A 20,173-nucleotide genomic window follows, 5' to 3' on the forward strand; every position below is an offset into this window, starting at 1 on the left:
TTTAACAGTTTTGAACACACCACCGACGACTTCTTCCACTAAAAGATCATTAAGACAATACTTTTCGTGTTATTATTTATATCTTTTTACTGCAACAAACGACAACACTTCGTACCGCTAAATTGGTCTTAAATTACTGTTATGACAGACACAAAACTGCTCGAATGGGTAAATTAACAGAAGGCTGTCTGACTGGGTCTCATAATTTGACAAGCAATATATGACTGTATGTGTGGTTCTTCCTTTCGAACCATTTCGCTCTCCAAGTCAAGCGTTGAAGCAGGTTATGTGTATTTCTTTTTGTGTATTATGTTTAGTTTGCATTTAAATCAGTTGTGTTCTTTCGTATCGTATCATTCATATAAACACCAACAATGTAAAAAACTATTTAACCTCAAAATGTCTAACGCTAGACGTGCGATGAAAATAGCAAATATGCCATTGGACGCGGTTGTGGTTATGTGCCGAAAAAAGTCTGAATCTCGTACATTGTTTCGTTTGTCAAATCGTGCACGAAATATCAAACGAAAACACAGCCGAAAAGTGCCATTTTCATTCGCTTGGGTAGTTGTTGAATTTGTTGAAGTATAGAGTATATGCGTTAGTTAGTTGTTTTATTTGAACTACCTATTTGAAAATGAATTTTACCCAATATTCCATTATTAAAAATATTGTATACCAATTTATTCTATGTTGAGCTTTTATGACCCGCTTATCCTTTTTCAAATTCATTCACTGTTCCAATTTACTAACTGCTTGTTTAAGTGAAATTTCATGCCCCATAAGCGTTTCACAATAGGATACGGATCATCATTTACGGCCCATTCTCGCTACATTAAAAGTCAGCAAACAGTTTGTATTTTGCAGTTCGAAATAAAAGTTTTACTCTCATTGAATCGTGCCCTGCCAACCTCTAGCAAACACGCCACATCGTGTGATGTGGATAGTCCTTTTTGCTAAAGAAAACTTCCAAATTAGTTCACACACTTCAAACGACTTACCCCGGTGGAATGGGAATTTAAAACAACACTTTGCAAAGCACCCTGTAAAGTCGCTCGGGCGGACAATTTTGCGGCGCCAGTGACATTAAACTGTTGTTGCAAGGAATCTCTCCTGATTTGGGATGTTTTTGTGTCGCCAAAATAAGGATATGAGGAATACATTTTTTGTTCGATCAATTGGCCTTACATTGCTTTGGCAGTGGTGTAACATAACACAACAGTACGAACGAATGAACAAACAAACAAAGGTGTTTTGTTCTGATACGAAAACAAAGATACGAAAAAAAGCCCTAATCAAAACAAAACAGCAAACAACAAACAAACATCCCCGAAACACGAGGCAACCTATGTACCCACGAAAGCTACTCAGCACTTATCTAGCTGGTTGGATTGGCGGGAAATGGAACCTTATCAAATTTATAACGTGCTCCCAAACTTTGGGCACGTAAGCTATTTGAACTTTAAATTAATTTTCTGAACTTTGCTTCTTGGCCTTCCAAGTCATTGTCGCGTGTGTTTCGTGCCATTCGTCGGAGGTATTATTTTCGTTTTATTCTTCACCATACTATGGCTGACGATACTCGAGCAGAAAGGACACGACAGAAAGAAGCAACATCGAGTAGAAACAAAAAAATAACGTGGGTTCATGCAGAAAGGAAAAGGTGTCTGTTGTTGTTTTTTTAACTGCCGCTTGGTGACTTTTATCAGACTTTTATTTTTTGGGTTTCTTTCAAAACAAAGATGTAAAAAGGCACAAGAGAAAGACCGGGAAAGATGCGCCTAAACCAATGCACTACAAATATAGAAAGCAGTCCGCCGAAAGTATCATGCCAGAGTCATTTGGAGAAAGTTTTTGCTTTTGTTTTGACGCATTTCTTCTGCTGCCCTAGTGCCATCTCTCCATCCGTCTGGCAGGGGGAGCAAGCTTCCCCCGAGGCTAGGTTGTTTGACGATTTGAAGTAGCTTTGAGGTAGGATAGCAAGTGTCCCAAAGTGACTTGTAGTTGATTTGAATGAAGAGTTTTGCAGTTGTTTCGCTGTCTGTTGAAGCAGAAAATAAATCCTACACAAAGTTGTGGTGTCCAAACAGGGTCATTGAAGGGAGAAGTTTCAATTGCGGTGGGAATTGGTGCAAAGCGGGCTCTTTCAATGAGAATAAGAGCTTTACGTGAACTAGTGTACATTTATCTATTCAATGTTAAGTGTACATTTATCTGTTGTGCACATTTTTCATTACAGTTTCTCTCTCTATGGTCAATTGTATATCTGTTAAAGTTGTATAAGAGAGATTATACTCATTCAATAAAGAGTATTGTACTGTAAGCGTTGTACTTATGAACATTAAAAAAAAAAACCCATAACATATGTATCGTAATACGAATTGTTGCCTACAGAACAACGTCATATATTTTTTAAAAAAGTAGAAGGTAAAGTTTATTTCACAAAAAAGAGAGATAGTCAAAAATTATATAAATCTCACAAAGGAATACAAAATTGATCGATTTCAAGTTTCGTGTATTGTTGCCTTTTATTATTATTTATTAAAGCAAGGTTAACAATATTTTTTGATTCCAAGGAATGTGTTAAGAGAAATTCATTCCATTCCGCTCCTGGGACTAATCCAGAAACCATGGCGATTTCCAGAAACCTGGATATTTATAGACCTAATTCTGGTGCTGGTACTGATCCCAATCCCATATAGATACTAGAATTAGTCATGAACCTGACCCTGGAACTGATCCTAACCCCTTACACGTCCTTTAACTCAGTGGTCTCCAAGCTGTGATCCGTGGCGTTAACAGAAGTGTTCCACAAAAACTGATTTTTTAAAAGAAAAAAAGCTTATTACTATACATATCGTTAATTTTTTTCCGATAATTAAGATTAAAATTTGTAAAGGTACGCCTAGAATAAGTTTTAAACATATTTTTGATTAAAAACTTTGAACTATGTGAATAAAATGTATGCTCTCAATAGATGTGGGCCGCGACAAATGTATTTTAAACGTCAAGTGTTCCATGACCCTAAAAAGGTTGGATGCTGCTTTAAAGAACAGTGCTTTAAATGATCCTGACACCATACCTGGTCTGGAATATATTTGTCCCTAAATCGGTACTGACATTGGTCAAAAAACCGTACCGGCCCTGGCATTGATCCCGAGCCAACACCAGAACTTACACAGCACTCATAACGGTCCTGGAACTGATCCTGATCCCATGCAGATGCTGTAACATGTACCTTCCGATACTGGAACTGCTCCCAAACCCATACTGGTCCTTGCATTGATTAAGATTCCATGTTGCGGGACTCACTCATGGAACTATCCAATTTTTATAGAAATGATGGCGCGACGTTTATACACATCTGGATCTACCTATCTTCTGACATTGATGCTTGCTGAACAGTTCTTCGGACCACTTATTAAAAAACTTTACTCACACGTCGTAGATGTCATTCTTTAGCTATGCTTACAGGGCTTAGAGTTATAGAATGATCATACATCGGTTACCACAGTCTGATGACTGCTCCACTGTATGCTTGCAAAATTCCATGATGGTTCGCAACACTCCATTTTATGATAGCAAACCTCCATGCAATGCTTGCACGATTCCACTACCCGGTTGAAACATTCCCTTAACCTAATGATCGACAAAGTGGGGTTCTTTGATATCGAGATGGTGGCTCATATATTTCATAGAAATTTCACTCATTTTGTTCTGGTTTAACAATTTTTCCAGTTCACGTGGAACTCTACTTACATTATTGTAGACTATGGCTTTTTCGGTCGTAAAGTTTGCCGACCGTTGCCTTAACCGATTGAACTATTACCGATTATATGACTTCCTGTAAAATGAAGACCCTCGGCCTCAGCACAATTTTTCGATCGAAAAAATTCGATAGGCCCTCACGTAACACTGATAGTATAACTATTTCTTTCATACTCCTTCATGAAGTCGATTCCCATCGAGTTCAGTACGTTACAAACAAAACGCGGGTTATTTTTAACATGGTGTGCGTGAACTCGCAAAAACACCCAAAACGAAGACTTAATCTGGGTGTTTCAAAAGAAGGGGGCGCGCCAACTTCCGAACAATTCTATATCTTGCTGAAAGAATCTATGATGTGCCTGAAAAAAACTACAACTCACTGAACATGTTTATATAATGCTCGAAAACCCTGTAAATTACCCAGATTTTATGACCTTCATGTTTTTCCAATAAGAATATTTGAAATTTGCCATGAATTATAGCGTTTTTTATTACGCTAATGTGCTCTAATAACCTTTTTTTAATATCCTTAAATAATATGAAATATACATATCCTCAGAACGCAATATCATCTTTGTATTGAACTGTCATTTCTCACAAGCACAGATATACGGACAGCCGAATAAAAGCTCCACTGTAGTTTTTTCTACAAACCCCAACAATCCAGCCCGAGTGGTTAAACGGGTAAACGTGCAGGGGTAAACTACAACTTCTTAAACTTAAGTATACAAGTAGGCCATATTTTCATTAAAGCTCTCTTTAATTCAAAGGCAGTAGTTCTTGCAGTTAGCTTAAACTTTAAACTTTAAACTTAAACTTAAGTATACAAGTAGGCCATATTTTCATTAAAGCTCTCTTTAATTCAAACGTAGTAGTTCTTGTAGTAAACACCTTTCATTGCAATATCCGAAATATGACAGAGTCCCTGAATTTCCAAGCTAAACACCCCCTTCCGATTGCATTGGCTTCCCAACCTTTGGATCAGAAGCAATTATCGGGAAGGACTGGTTAGTAGGCAAAGTGTCAATGATTCTGCCCAAAAGTGCGCTGTTTGTTTCTCCTCCGCTATGACTCTACGACTCTTCCTGAGAGCCATTTCTTCGAGTGGCCTGCTGGGTAAGCTCGGCTCGTAACACACGCCTTTAATATAATAAACGTATATATTTGTATATAAAAACACGGAATATAAGAGATTTTTGACCAGCCAATTTTAAATTCATGCACTACTGTCGCACGTTATGGGAAGTTGAAAAGTGTTTGTTGAGGTGGGATGAATGTGCATGAGCAAATTTTTCAAAATTTGCCTGCTTTTTCCATCAATATCTTAATACAATGCTTCATTTGTATTTCTTCTTCTTCTTGCCGTAACGTCCTACGCGGACATTCTTTTGAGACTTATTCAGTACCACGCAAGCCGGATAGTCAGTCCTTGCTACGGGATGGACGATACATATGTGGTTTGAACCCATGACGGGCACGTTGATAAGTCGAGCGAGTTGACGACTATGCTACTCCACCCCATCTCCATTTTAATCTAAAATCCTTTTTCATGCTCCGTAGAAATACAGTAACACAATCATATTCAAAGTGCATATCTATCCCATGCGCTAGTCTGCGTTGCCGCTTGTTAAATGTTTGCATCCTGGAAAGAGTCCCATCCGGTGACACAATTTATAAATTTTTTCTTTTACGACACAATCAATTTTTCTCCCATCACATCATTGCCAGCGACATCTTTTCGATTGACCCTCTTTTGATTTTCGTTTCCCTTCCAGCCACTTCCAGTGACAATTTGTTTCCCGTGCCTGCTTTTCATCTATTCCGTTCCGTTCCGTTCACGGGGAATCCGTCCGGGGAGCAACAAATCAACACTTGGCTCGACCGTCGTCCATCCGTACAACAGCCGTATTTCGCTCGATAGCGCCGGCGTCATGCTCGATTTGCTCGTTGAGAGTGTCCCGTAAAACAGCACTGCCCCACTGCCGGCTTTCACCGCCTAAAGCTTCCGGCGTCTGGAGGTTTCCGGTTCGATACCGTCCATGTTTGTAAGCGTTGTCTTCGACATCGTTGTCACGCGCTCACATTTGTTCGTCGAGCTATTGCTTTGCGCTTTGACGCACAGTCTGGATGGGATGGGGATGCATGTTACTAACGATGGAACTCGCACTGCAAAGGGAAAAAAGTCCTCTTTCCATCGCGTATAATAGGGAGCTTCCGTTTTGGGGCCGGATTCGGATGTTTGTATGTATTTTGCCTGGCGTTATAGGGTATATTTTATCGAGACAGGAAAGCCTCAAACTGTGTGAAGCTACCGTTCTTTTTCGCTCTGTATTCTACACAATCCTTAGACCTCCACCCATATGCCTCTAAAATTAGCTGTCAAGCGCTGATGGCCTGTTCTTGCGATCAGATCACCATACATCGTTCATCTCTCGCCTTGACTAACGATCAATTTAATTTGTTTCAAGTGTTTCCCTTGTCGTGCTTCATTTCCGGTTTTAATTAAAGGCATTCGACGTCGAAATACAATGGCGATAAAGCTGTACGTGACCGTGCCGAGTATTCAGGATGGCAACATTATTGGAGCTTTAATTGTTCAATTGCACACATCCGGACGAAATGACAGCCAGATATGGCTGAAGTATCGCTTTGATAAGACAACTCAATCGTATAATGTGACACGAAAGAATATCATCTTGATACACAGGGAAGCGTTTATAAGAGCGCAACAAGATGAAAGAGCTCCTTGACAACGGGCTGTTTGTAGTATAAAAGCAATTTCTTCTCATACTGCAAAATTGACCCTTTTTTACCACTTGTCTGTTGACAAACGAACGCTCAAGAGTATCCCGAGAAGTCCAAGGAAGTGTAAAGACAGGTTCTTCAAGCGTAAGCAGGTCCTCGGTTCTGGTCGTCTGACGTTACCCGATTCGCGTCGACAGACTAGCCTCTATTCAGGGCTATGAGTACAGTAATAATGCGCCACTCTAAACCATTTATTTGCATCTAATCTTCATTCTTAATTCAGATCTTGCCAACTTTTGACAGCTATTTATCGTGACGGAGCGTTATGCTTCTCGACTCTTATACCTCATTTCATTTATCTTTCAATGTGCTCTTTTTTTTGCCCACACCCATGTTTGCTCTCCCGCGTTAGGTCTGACGAAAAAGAAACCTTTTTGCATTGAGATGTCAAAAGCTTTCCTGGCTGTAGTGCCTCCAGAGGGTTTACTACACCTTTTTCCACATTGAAGCGAGTTCAAGGAAGGGCTATCTCTGGTATGGATGGTAATAATGAAAGTGACCCTTTTCTGAGGGCATTTAAATGAGAGGATCAGCTTCAACAACAAATCCTTATTTTGGGTTTGGGAAAAGACGAATTAGATGAAAAACGCTGAAAGCAATAAGTTGTAAGAGAGAGATACTTGTAACGCTTTTGACCCACTTAATGTGTTTTAACATGTTTCATTTCACGTAGATGTGATGTAATTTTTTATATGCTTAGCAGCAAAATGTTGAATCGCTCAAATGCAATTTGTTTCCGTTCTATATCCAACCAGTCTAGCTCGGACTTGTGTGTTGGAAGTTGTAGTCCAAACTTTTCAGCGGCATCAAATCGCTTCTAGGTTCGGCCTTTTTTATTATTGCCAAAAGAAAACAGGAATGTGGTTAAATGTCATCATTATATCCTTTGCGGTTTTCCTCTCTATTTCTCTGTTGGGTGACCCTACCGATGGCCCATTTGACTTGGTCATTTGGGGGTGGAGGATGGGATGGCTGTTGGCACTGTGGTGATGGAAATTTCATGTCATTGCCCAAGGGCCAACCTTTTTCGGTTGAATCGTGAGTGATAGCGGAAAAGTGTTGACAGACTGGGGTAAATCCAAAAAAAAAAAAAAGCGAGAAAACTTCATGCATAGATGGATCTGGTGGTGACTACCTATTTTATCCACTCGTTTTTGCACTACATGCTTTGTACTGCTGGAACAACAGAAAAAAAAGCAGATACAAGTTGGTAGCTTGTCACACAAAAATAGAAAAAGAAAAACCCAAATTAACTGGCTGTAACCACGGTTATATGAAACAGAAAGCAAGGGAAAGTATATCTGTATATGTAAGAGAAAGAATGAGTATGGAGTAAGGGTAGGAGAAACATACCATACAAATTCAAATGTAGTTTATCTCCACAAAATAGCCGTAAACTACGTAAGCTTGGTATGGTCGGAAAATGTAAATAACGATGAGAGTTTTAACAGCTTGGCCAAATCTGAGCCATAGTGGTCCCAAAAACAAAAGGAAAGGACAAAATAAGGCTACTGCTGAACCTGAACCCGATGATGGTCATCGAAGACGACTCACCAGACGCGTTGCTTCAATGAAGTGTTGTGTTGCAAAAATGGTGAAGCACTGGTAGAGAGCGTTCGTTTGAAAGCGGTTGAAGTACGGCTAGTGATGGCTAGCACAAGAATCACACTCTAACATATTTTACAACATACGATATGGTTCGGTGAAAGTTTTGCAATAAATAAACTTTTTCCCAACCTTTGTACACTGCAGGGGTAACACAAGCCGCATCATTGCCGTGGTTAGTATGTTGTGGGCGTATCATTCAGAACAACTCGTTCGAGGCATCAGTTTGCTAGTAGGGGAAAGTTTTGCTCAAAGTGCGTGACAAGAGCAATCATCCTCGTTGACAATGGTGTTATATGTCGTGCTTTTTGACTAAGCCGTTTTAAGGGATAAAGCAGAACACGTTTTACACGTTTCCTCTTCTGCGACCTTTCTAAAGTTATGTTTTCCCTATAATTGGTTTCGTTTGTTTTTTTACCCTATGTAGCCGTACGTTTAGAGAGATTTTGCTGTATGTTCATTGGATTAGGGCAAATGCAAGCACTGGGCCAAGCAAAACATTACCAATCTTTAGCAGGTTATCAATAGCCCATGCTTGATAATGTGCTTCACAAAGTTGAAAGCGACAGCAAAGACTGAAGGCACCGAAAACATGCTCGGTATCGAACAAAATCGACGTGTGTAAGATAACAGTGGAGGCTGATACGCAAAAAAAATAGTTGGCTCGTACCAACGAGCTAGTGCACCATCGCTGATGCTGTGATTCAACGGCTTCATTACGGTTTAATTTTTGCATGGTAAACGGGGCACAATTATGGTGCACCGTGGATACACTACTGCATCCATGATTGGAGACTAATGCGCTGCATAATTTATAACACAGTTGATTATCATTTCAATTGTTGACATTTTGACACCGCCTCTAATGGTGTGTTTGTGCAAGCCAATGTTAGCAAATGGGATCATTCGTGCATGGTTTGCTGCCCGTCGGTTTATGTTGGTTCACACGTTGCGTTGCATTGATAGGACTGACGATTAATTAGATAATTTCATAATCATTATGAATCCAATCTCACACTTGCACAAAGAAGAACGATGATGATCATGTTTAACAAACGCAAAGGCGTGGTAGAACAAGAGCTAATCAATAGGATATAGGGATGGTTTGCGGCAAATTAGCCATAAATACCTCGCTCTGGAATGGGTTCCTTGCGGCTAGATTCCAGCGGTGCTTGCGATACCTCCGAGTAAATAGTGCCAACTTCAGCCAAGCATCGCAATATTAGCTGCCCCGTTGAGTAATGGGAAGGCAGTAGCTGCGCGATGAGAAAGTAAATACACATACAATTTAAGTTAATAGGACGTTTGTGTTTGTTTTGCTGAAAGCATTGCCTTGTTGTATAATGTACAAACATTACCTGGATTGTAAGATCCCGCGATGCCCAGTGAAGATTGTCGTGCGTAGGATGCAGCACTGTCGATTCTGTCCCGACCTGAAACGTAAGTAGAAACGTAAAATAACTCAATGTACTTAGCAATCAAGCAATCTAATTAATTTGCCCACTATCGTGACAACAACATACACAGCACAATAATGGCGATCGGTAGATTATAACACTGTTTGATGCGCAAACTGGATTGTGTTGAGGCTAGAAAGACACTGTACTTCTTTGATTTACTCACAATTATTTACCAGTGCATTCGGTTTGATTGATTTCTGCGAAAAATCGTCGAAATGATAACAGTTGCCGGCATAAGTCGGTCCATGTTTGCAATATGATTTTATTTGCACATAAAATAACATTTACTATTGACAGTACTGCCGTATCGGTTTTTGTCTTTTGGCACTTTGTCTGCGTATTTGAGCCGCATGGCGCCTTAAGACCGAATGTTCGGCAGTAAACTATGCTTCTGTTTTAATGTCTTGGTTGGTGATGAGAACGACATTGCTGTAAGTGAGAAGGTCGTTCTAATATTGTCGTCGTTGCCTAGTTACCGCTACCGAGTGGAATACGTGCTTGATGATTTTGGAAAGCTTTTTTGTTTGTGGTGTTCGTGTATCATTCGTGTGACATGGGAAAGCTATGGAAGGTGGCATTTATTTCGGTGACATAAAATATTTATGATCATGTTACGTTGAAGATCTCCAAGTAAGCCTATGTACTACTGTTTGCCATACAATCTGAAGATACTTGGAAGGGAAAGTGAAAACAGTGCTCAAAACACAGCTTGGGAAGCAATCAAACAGTGCCTGAGAATGAGTTGATTAAACATTGCACAATATCTTTTGGTTTGTGGGTAAAATGGGATCATTAAGTTGTACATTTGCAATACTACGAGAGGATAACATTAATATTATGAAAATGAAATAGCGCTGCCATTTAGCTATTTAAGCAAATATCAATTGCAATTCATTAGGCTGCTGGTGCCAAAATACTTTAGCATTATGTTAAAATTGATTTACATAAAATCTGTAAACATGTCTATTATTTTGCATGACACCGTTCAAACACTAAAAAAAAATTTTTAAACAGAATATGCACTATGTAGGTATGAGTTTGTTATACATTTCCTCTGATTATCTTCTGTGAAAATGTTGGATCACGCACCATGCGTCTCCATTTGCCACAATCGTTCAAGTGCGTTGCCGCTTCACGAATAAGTTATTCGATGATAGCATTTATACTTCTATACAATGTTTTAAAGTAGCCAGAACGATGTGCATTTGCAATGGATTTGTTATAATTAGCAGCGTATAAAGGAGTTTGAGTTTTTTTGGCAATAGACGCATGGCTTCTGGTATTCATAAATTAGATACATGTAAATTAAAACGTTATTTAATATGTATTGTTTAATTTGCTCCCATTTTTATTCTTTTTATTTTGCTATTATTTCATTTACTTGTAGCAGAGTACCAAACCGTTTATACAAGTGGCTTAGGAGGGCCTTCTATACCTATGGTTGTTATTAACTAAATCAATGAAAAATTTTAGAGCAATGGAAACATATTTTTCTTGGAGCGATGAAAACACATTCACCGGGTTTCCTTTTTGGTTACCGGGTAAAGAGGCTAGAAGATAATGTTACACAGTTGTTTAAGTGGAAATAGTGGATTCAGGAAATAGTAAAAGCGTGGAGTTCAACGATTTGTGATTACATTGAATACTAGAACCGTTTTATACTGATTGAATGATGCCGCAAAAAGACATCGTTAATGACGACATGCTCTTTTAATGATTGATCGAATCATTCTATGGCATAATTCTCCAGCGACGAACGCTCAAACCGGATGCTCTACCTGTTGGTGAAGAGCTCGTGGTCGTTTGTTCAGTTTCGCTGGCCAAACACGTCGGTGAGATCAAAGTCATATTCGAAACGAGCAGAAAGAAATGTGAATCAACCGCGCCAAAACAGCAATGACAGCTAGCTCTGTGGTCTGTTGGTGCCATCGTTGGCTGGGCTGGGAGCGTACAAGAGTGACGGAAATAAAATGAAGACGATAATCACATTTTAAACGTCTCGCTTCGTTGGTCCCAGATTGGAAGGTTTCGCATCCCATCGTCCACGCTGGTCCGATGCTGCCCGATACGCAGGCAACAATAAACACCGGCAACGCTTTCATTGAGTGCCGGGAAACAAAATCGCCCGTCTTCTCAGTTTGTCAGCTGGAGTGAAAGATTTAAATTTATTGTATAATGTGCTTAAGGGGATTACTCACGCGACTGCAAGAACGGCCCTGTTTCGCTGCAGCAGAGAAACATAGATAGCTGGAGCTTGGATAAAGCGAGAGGCGTACGAAAAGAAATCGCGTTTAAGAGCGGACGAAATAAAGCGAGTCAAATTTCCTTCGTTAGTTTCCTGCTGCTAACGTAGGCGTTTAGCTTTGCACTAGGTCAGCACAAAACTGATTTGATTGTGTTGCAAGTCGTCGAGTTACGTAGTGCTTATTTACGTAGCTCGGCTTACTTCACTTTTAATAGCTCTGCCCAATCAGTGATTTGCGAGCTGCCGCATTGCAATGGTCGGGTTTGGACAGCAATTATTTTCTTAATAGTAAATTTCTAGCAGGTTCTATTCGTGCACAACCCAAATAATATTATCTATGTTCGATTTTATTAACTGCGACACAAACATTCCGATTGTAGCCTGTTGCAGAACAACGAAAAAAGGTAAAACATTCTACTCGGTTTTATTACATTTGTTTTATTATTATATTTTTCCTATTGAAAATACGGCAGAAGCCGTAATAATGTGAATATAAATAAATATGTTTCCTATTATTCTTCATTTTATTGGTATAACGACTTACGCTGTAATGCTGGCCTATATTGGCTTCAGTCGAGGCTACCAGCCTTTGTATGGTGGTACGGTCTATATGAGGCTTGAACCCACGACGGGCTAGTCGTACGAGTTGGGTTATTATAAAATATGTAAATATTTGCCAGAAGTATACCATTTCTAGTTCTAGATGGCTTAAATATCGATTGCCTATCGGAATGTGGTAGATCAGTCTTGAAGTTATTGCTCACTTCTTCAAGATCGTATCGGCCAACATCAATGTGACATGCTGTTGTCACCTCAGTTTTGTTGTTGTGTTTGAAAGAAATTCATGGAAGAACATTGCATTGAAGTAACATTACAAAAACACAAAAAATGAAAAAATGTATGATTTACTCTCTATAAAAAAGGAAGTTTACTTTGAGTCGGTCTTTCTGTGAGACAAGTAAACATAATTGTATTAGATATGATTAAACTAGCTTAACCAGTTTAAGTTAACCAACGTATGTTCCGGATCGTTTCATAAACAGTTTAACATTCCGTGTTTTAAAAACAAATAAAATATTTCCAACTGGTAACGCTGGCAGACCAAACTGTTCCGAGATGAATTGCTTATGAATGGTGTTTTTTGGTTGCTTCACACAAACTACTCGCGAATGGCACACGTTAAAATCCCACTGCGAGTTGAATTGACGGAAATGCTATTTGGCGATTCTACGCATGCACACGCGAACACTAGATGGATAGCAGTCGAACATTGGTTTTTCTTTCATCGTACTACTGCTTCCGGGGCGGTCTAGAAACAGAAGGTATTACACAGTTTTCGACAAAAGAGCCATAAACGACTAGCTAGCAGCACTGAGACGTCCCTACGTTAATTAAAACTTTTTCCATTCGATGAAAATTCACCCTCAGGCTGGTGCAACCGGTGCACACATTGATTGTGTGTTCGGAGCAAACGGTCTCGAGTTCAGGTGAGTGGAGTTTAGCAGAAATAGTGCAACTTGAACCCTCCGACCGAAAAGCATCCGATGCAGTCCGGGTGGTTTGCGTAGTATTAAATTTTTTTTTTCTTTTGTAAAGTTATCTCCCTTGATGTTTTGCTGAATCAAATGGCATAGTACTACACTCATAGTTAATTTGTCGCAATTGTATAACATCCCCGGTGCAAACGGTGTCCGCTATGGTGGCGACTGGTTATTGTGCGATGGTTGTAAAGATTGTTCCTATTGACAACAGTTGCTTGGCTGTTCGAAAGGCGCACTCATTCCACCAGTCCAGTCTCGATGGATACTTTAGATTCCTGTGTTGAGGAACGCCGTCCGTTACAACATCTACGGTTGCCAACAAATTGTTTACATTTACGAGCGGCAACTTGCAGCATTTTCACCCGGCACTAAAGATTGCTTTAGGTGATGTCACCACCTTGGCAAACCATCCTCCATGCGAAAAATAACTTTTTGTTCACATACAGGTGAGGTACCTCCTTGGGGAACGTATAATTTTTCTTCTGCTGAAGCTTTATGATTCTCTCTGTCGACAACTATACTCTTCTTCGAGTACACTCTGCTGGCAGAATCGATGGGTATGTAATGTTATTGATTTTTGTAAAAAAAACTTTTACCCGACACAGCTATTTAATAGTGTATACAGATATTATTTTTGTTCTTTCTTTGACATCTTCAAGCGAATGAACTTACTGGTGATCAAACTTTGCTGCATGTCGTCAAAGCGCTTCTGTGGTAGCATATGCTTGAAATGAGATTTTGTAGCCGCATAGCCGTTTCCTTACCAGCCTACATCAACGTAGGCCAGTAATGCTGTATGAGTATGCGAGTGGTTTGACCAAACAGAATTCACAGTATTGAATTTATTGGCAGCCAACCCCAAGAAGAAGACTGCACACTGCTGATTCAGTGTATGTAGGTAATGCGAGAGAGCAAGAATGACGACTTTACTAGCTACAAACATGTTCAACTGCTTGCAAAAAATGAATAATGCCACCAACCGAAACCGATGTGGTCTCATCCTATCAGGACGTTGTAACCGCCACAAGGAGGTAAGGGTGGTTGATTTTTTTTCTCTCTATTTCCCCACAACATTCAAAGCTGACGAATCCGATATGAAAGCCGTGTTGTAGCGCTGCTATAGAAATCTTACCAGCGTGGCGCCGCAATTTGGTAGCATTTTTTTGCCTGGGCATGATTTATTGTGGGAATGTTTTTGGATGTTTTTTTTTTGCAATACTTTCCTCTCTGTCCTCAGCCCATGCCGGCATGTTACCTACACTGTTAGACCATGAATGGAAGTTAGTATGATGCAAGCTGCAGTCCGTCACTGAATGTGACCACCACAGCGGAGGGATCGAAATGAAAAGAACACTTAACATAAGGTACGAGGCAGGCAGTGGTTATTTTACGTTACTGCACAAAGGTGAAGAATGTTTGTGGCCTTGTGTGCGTGTTGGTATATGGGGGAAAGTTTTTCAATTCCACTACGTGTAATTTATTTTATTGGTTCACCCTTCTAGATTTACTTTCACTGTATGATATTTCGGGCAATTATTGAAAAAGGATTCTACACCATGTCGACTAACGAAATACTGGCTAGTGAGTTTTATTGTAAAGTTTTCAATTCATATTACCCGCATACACATACGTGGCAGTCTGAAACATGAATGACAGATAAGTTGTTCACTACTTTTGGAAGGAGGGAATTGTGGAAATTATCAAAAACTAAGGCCAATGTTTTGCTGCAATATTTTGATAATAAATGATGTAGTCGCATAATTTGATGGGATACATTTTTAATGTATTTAGTAAGGATGCTTAAAACGAGAGAAATGTAATGGAATAATGAAAATTAAACTTTTAGTGAAAACACAGTTGAAAAGACTACCTCCTATACGCCAAAGCAAAACGGATGAAGTTGCCAGTACCGTCATATAGCATAGCATGAATAAGTTAGCTGAGATTATAGTAAACTTCTGCAAGATGCGGTGGACGAGGCTTACCATCGTGATACACCATACGATCGAGAAGATCTAGAAGCATCGAAATCGAAAATCGAAGGAGTACACTGTAAACTACGCGTCTCCAAACTAAGGCTCGCGTTTCGCATCCCTATGATACCCTGGAAAGCTTATGATGCGACTCACAATGAGTTAGTGGCTCGAAATGATTAAATAAATACCGTCTTATCGAGTGCGTAACGACCCCCCTGATTATTCAAAATGTTTTTTAATTTCCAATTTGCTTCATACCATTTTTTTCGTGGTCATTGTTCAAGCGAATGATAGACTATCAGTTTACCTTCGGATTCTTATGGTGTTTTCTGAGCATTAGTTTTTGATCTCATGCTTAAGTGGTTCCTTTTTATGAACTTGAATCAATTGATTCTTCAGTTTGCAAACCTCGTTCTTTTTCCTTACGCATTTCCTTGCGTCAAAAAAAATCAAAATTTTCATTTAAGTGTTGATAGATGAAATGCAAGCATCAATATAAAAAAATTAAAACTCATTTTTATGGCAAATTTATTTTTGAATTTAATGCATTAAAAAATGTTTTTAATTTTTTATTCTATTTTTTTGATTTCTTTTGATATTTCGTTAAATAGATTCATCCTACTACAATTATCAACAGACTATGGCGTAACATTTATAGTTTTTTGAACATGTTTTCTTGGATCATTTCAAGCACATATCAACTAATAGAAACAGGAGAGAGCGCAATCTAGAATGTAAGGTGCATTTGAAATTGTTGGTGAGAATAATGCTCGCAAAATATGGCGATGTTACGAGCATTACATTTTCATAGCCAAAAGTAAGCGACTACAATAGAAAACGTGTAATTTTTATATATTATTTATTTGATATATCCAGATAGTATTTTTTTTATTAGCTTAAGGCAACATACAAATTACCCTCAAAAACGTGCACAGCAATGCGACCGGCGAAGTGAAAAGTTTGGAGTACCCTGCTTTAAACATTAAAGGCGCCAGAATGGAGTGTTCAAACTTCCATGCCGTCACCGAGCGACCAGACATACCGTCAAATAGCGTTGTACCAAATCCGTGAAGCCAAAACTAATGAAATTCGATGATATTCGATGAGAAGTCCAACAAGGACCATAAAATAATAACAGGTCGGTTCGTCCAGTGTATTTCAATAAATCTTCATTTAACAACTAGTGTGTCCAAAGTTTCATACAAATACCTAAGCAATCATAACTCCCTATCTGCCAATCTCCATAGAAATCTCTTTCCATCATGGCTACCAAAATCAGGACTAAGAACCCACCTGTAGTCTATCTAGCTACAATGAAGTCCATACAAAAACCATCTGATTCACGGCGAGTAATTTCACGTGTGGGCGCGTGAAAAATTTGGAATTTAATGGGATGTCATCGTACTATACAGGACATTTGTACAACGACAGTTGGGAACATACATTTAGGGGTGAAACCGTTTCAACCGTTTCAACCGTGATGATATTGGCAATTTTTTCACGGTTTACGGTGTGAAAGTGTCTCGGTGTGTTTGGGCGAACAGTCATATTTCAGTTATAATGCCAAAATTTCTCTCGCTCTTATAGACTTCTGCCCCCCCCCCGCTACAAATTTTGTTTGTATCCACAAATCCTGACTTATCTGACGCAAATCTGGGTCCCTTTTTTGGGCCAAAACGCGACCGCTTATTTATCGAGATCTGACGATGGGTCACAGTAGCAGTAGACAGTACTATTTAGTAGATACCATTTCTTTTGCAGGTGATATGTAAAGAGCAGACCTCGACATCGACTTAGACATCAAAACCTACGGCATGACGAGGAAACTGTGAAAGCAAAAAAAATTGATTGATAATAGAAAGGCTTGAAAAGATAAAATATAAGCTTGCCAAAGACGCGTTTTGGCCGCTGTATTGGAAAGCAGTGTAAAAGTCAAATGCGACAACATGATTTGGCGGCGGACCTGCGCTATCTTGGCCCGTAGTCCCTTGCTCTTGGTATTGGTAATGTCGGGAATCAAATACATTGAGCTTATGCACAGTAGCTTTAAAGAGTATCGCCATTTGATGCTTTACAAAACCATAATGTAAATGTCAGCCAGTCAGAAATAGTAAGTACAGCAGCTGAAAGATCTCAACCCGTTGGCCAATTAATTAGTGTGCAGAAAAACTGTTGCTATTAAAACTCACTCATCCCAAGAGATTGTGTGCTCCTTCTGACACTGCTCCATCTTTGATGTTTGGCGAAGCATCGCTATGGACCGATGGTATCTGTTGAAGCGATGGTACGCTTGTAGTAAAATGCTTTCTATCTTCCCATGACCCAGACGATGAGCAAAATTGTCATGTTTCCTAGAAAGCAAACCCCTTTATTCGTTTGCTCCACTTCCAGCTGCACCGCTTCCACTTCTTATCCGTTGCGGGCAGGTAAATGCCTCCTGCCGACATTTAGTCCCAACGGACTAACGAGATGAAACAACCCAAGCAGCTAACGGCAGGCGGCAGCAACAGGAAGGTCATTTTACGGTGGTGAAATAACGGCAAATGAAATTAAATCAATTGAACAGTTCACTCGGCTTACAGCATCACTATTTGACTGGAAAGCGTCTCCATAATGGAGAAAATTAATTGTTTGCCTCGTCATTATTTTCCGTGACAACGAGATTCGCTTCTTGGATGTTATTACAGCGAAACGAGCAATAGAGTGAAATTAGACATATTGGTTTAAAAAAAAGATGATAAACCATGTTATTTCGTTTAAACGTCTTCTTATATTAAGGTAAATGTACCTATAGTGGTGGTAGTACCGATAGTGGTGGTATTGCACTAAAATGCGGGCCATACGGCAAATTAAAAGTAATTAAGTTATTTATGTTTATGTGAAATGTTCTTTAGCCTTTTACAAAGGATTTAAAAGATAAATGGGACCATTCCGTTACTTAGTGACTGAAAAATCCATTATTTTGTGAAATGTGTCGACATTTTTCCAAAATCCTTAGGATTTCATAACGAAACTCATATTTCTGTTAACGTTCTAAATGACCACATACCGCCGCAAATACTAGTTTTTCAACATAACTGTTATGAAATGTTATTGTTTTACTAAAATTATTGGCCTTGTGACCATATTTATGCATTTTTAAGTGTTTTCTACCATAGTGCCATTATAGGTACACAAAACATGCAAGTTGCTATAGTGGTAATAGTTATCAAATCAATAAAAACAAGTCGTTTTGGATTTTTTTTGAGGATATTTTTGACATGTCGTACTGTTTTCACTAAAATAAGCAACAGAAATGAGTTTTATGAAGGTAATTTCCCAAAAAAAGGCCAAAATTCGCTTATTTCGCTGAATGAAAAATCGACCTCAAATCAAGCTTTTTGTTCCAGATGAGGGTTGACGACAGGTGTGATGCAGTACTTTAGTCAATAGTTTCATCGATCAAATTAATACATTTTTTATGATCAATTTACGCAAGAAATCTTTACTAAATCAGCAATCCTTGCTATTCATACGAAAACAGCTTCGAAACTAAGTTTCATTGATTTTATACACTGTTTTGGAGGTATATTTGTTTACCACCACTATAGGAACATAATACGACGACTATAGGAACCACACCACCATTATAGGTACAACGAATCAGTCACAAAAATATGTATTTTTTCGTAAATTTGATGTGTTTTATGGTAAAAATGATAGTGATTGCGAAGATAAAACATATTCCCATTGCTATGTGTTAAAATATTCAGAAATTGTCCTTCATAATACTTTAAATCCATTAAAACACATTTGTACCACTACAAATTGCACCACTATTGGTACACTTACCCTATCACTCACTTGATGTATTCTTGCTTTTTATTTCTTCTTTGTCATTATAACCGTTGTCGGTCAAGATAACCCTAGCAGTTGGGATGGGTCATCTTGCGGGGCTTGAATCCATGACGGACTTTTGTTGTTAAATCGTACGAGTTGACGACTGTACCACGAGACCAACTATGTATTCTTACTTTATCATAATTCAAAACCCTTCCACTGTCAACATAATTCTGCAAAAAAATGGTTTATATGTGTTCTAGCACTATTGACAATCCCTGTACAATATCGTCGGAGTTATACTCCAGCAATAGCGATTTCATGCTCTCTCTCTTTTTACCTTTTGTCGTTTTTCTTACCTTTCTTTTCCTTACTAATAGCAGATACCATCTATGGTGTGTGCAAAGCTTTGCAGAGAACTGGGGAAATACCGTAACCAAAACACATCACTCACCGCCCGTATCGCATACCGGAAGCGCTTAGGAATTGGTAGTGGAACTACACACCAGACAGGACGGAGCTAATCGGGGAAAGAATGTGTGCCCCTGGTCGGTTGTTTGGCGCCATATGAATTAGGACGGGTTGATGGGTGAGAAATAAATTTCACTTACAAAAGAGAAGAAGAAAAAAAGGAATCCCACACACATACACACATACATCCCCAACATGTGGTAGAAGGCGTGCCACCTTGCTGGATGAATTATGGCTGTTTCAGTTCAGGCCAATGGTATCGCGGTTGTGCTTTTGTACCACTTCTCTTCAGTGAGGTTTCTTCAGTCTGGCAAAAACTGGGGAACAAAACTTGAATAGACTTATCTCCAGTACCTGTCAAAAATGATGAACTAAGTGTTTACTGTGAGTGATTTTGGTTAGCTATGGGTCCACGTAGAGCCTTGGGTTAAATTTGAACCAAGCGAAGAAAGTTGTCTTGGCAAATGTGTTTGGAATAGTGTG

At 39.2% G+C, this 20,173-nt stretch overlaps 1 protein-coding gene across 1 annotated transcript in view; it reads right to left on the minus strand.

Annotated features, from left to right (window-relative positions):
- LOC120893907 overlaps positions 1–20,173 on the minus strand; it is a 113,098-nt gene that overhangs the window by 15,435 nt on the left and 77,490 nt on the right. Inside the window, exons 6-7 of the mRNA XM_040296112.1 lie at positions 9,537–9,611; positions 9,308–9,434 (exon numbers count right to left, since the gene is read on the minus strand). Coding sequence (XP_040152046.1) covers positions 9,308–9,434; positions 9,537–9,611 — 202 coding nt within the window. The remainder of the gene's footprint in view (positions 1–9,307; positions 9,435–9,536; positions 9,612–20,173) is intronic.

The sequence above is a fragment of the Anopheles arabiensis genome, chromosome 2, assembly GCF_016920715.1.
Source record: "Anopheles arabiensis isolate DONGOLA chromosome 2, AaraD3, whole genome shotgun sequence".
Lineage (NCBI taxonomy): Eukaryota > Metazoa > Arthropoda > Insecta > Diptera > Culicidae > Anopheles > Anopheles arabiensis.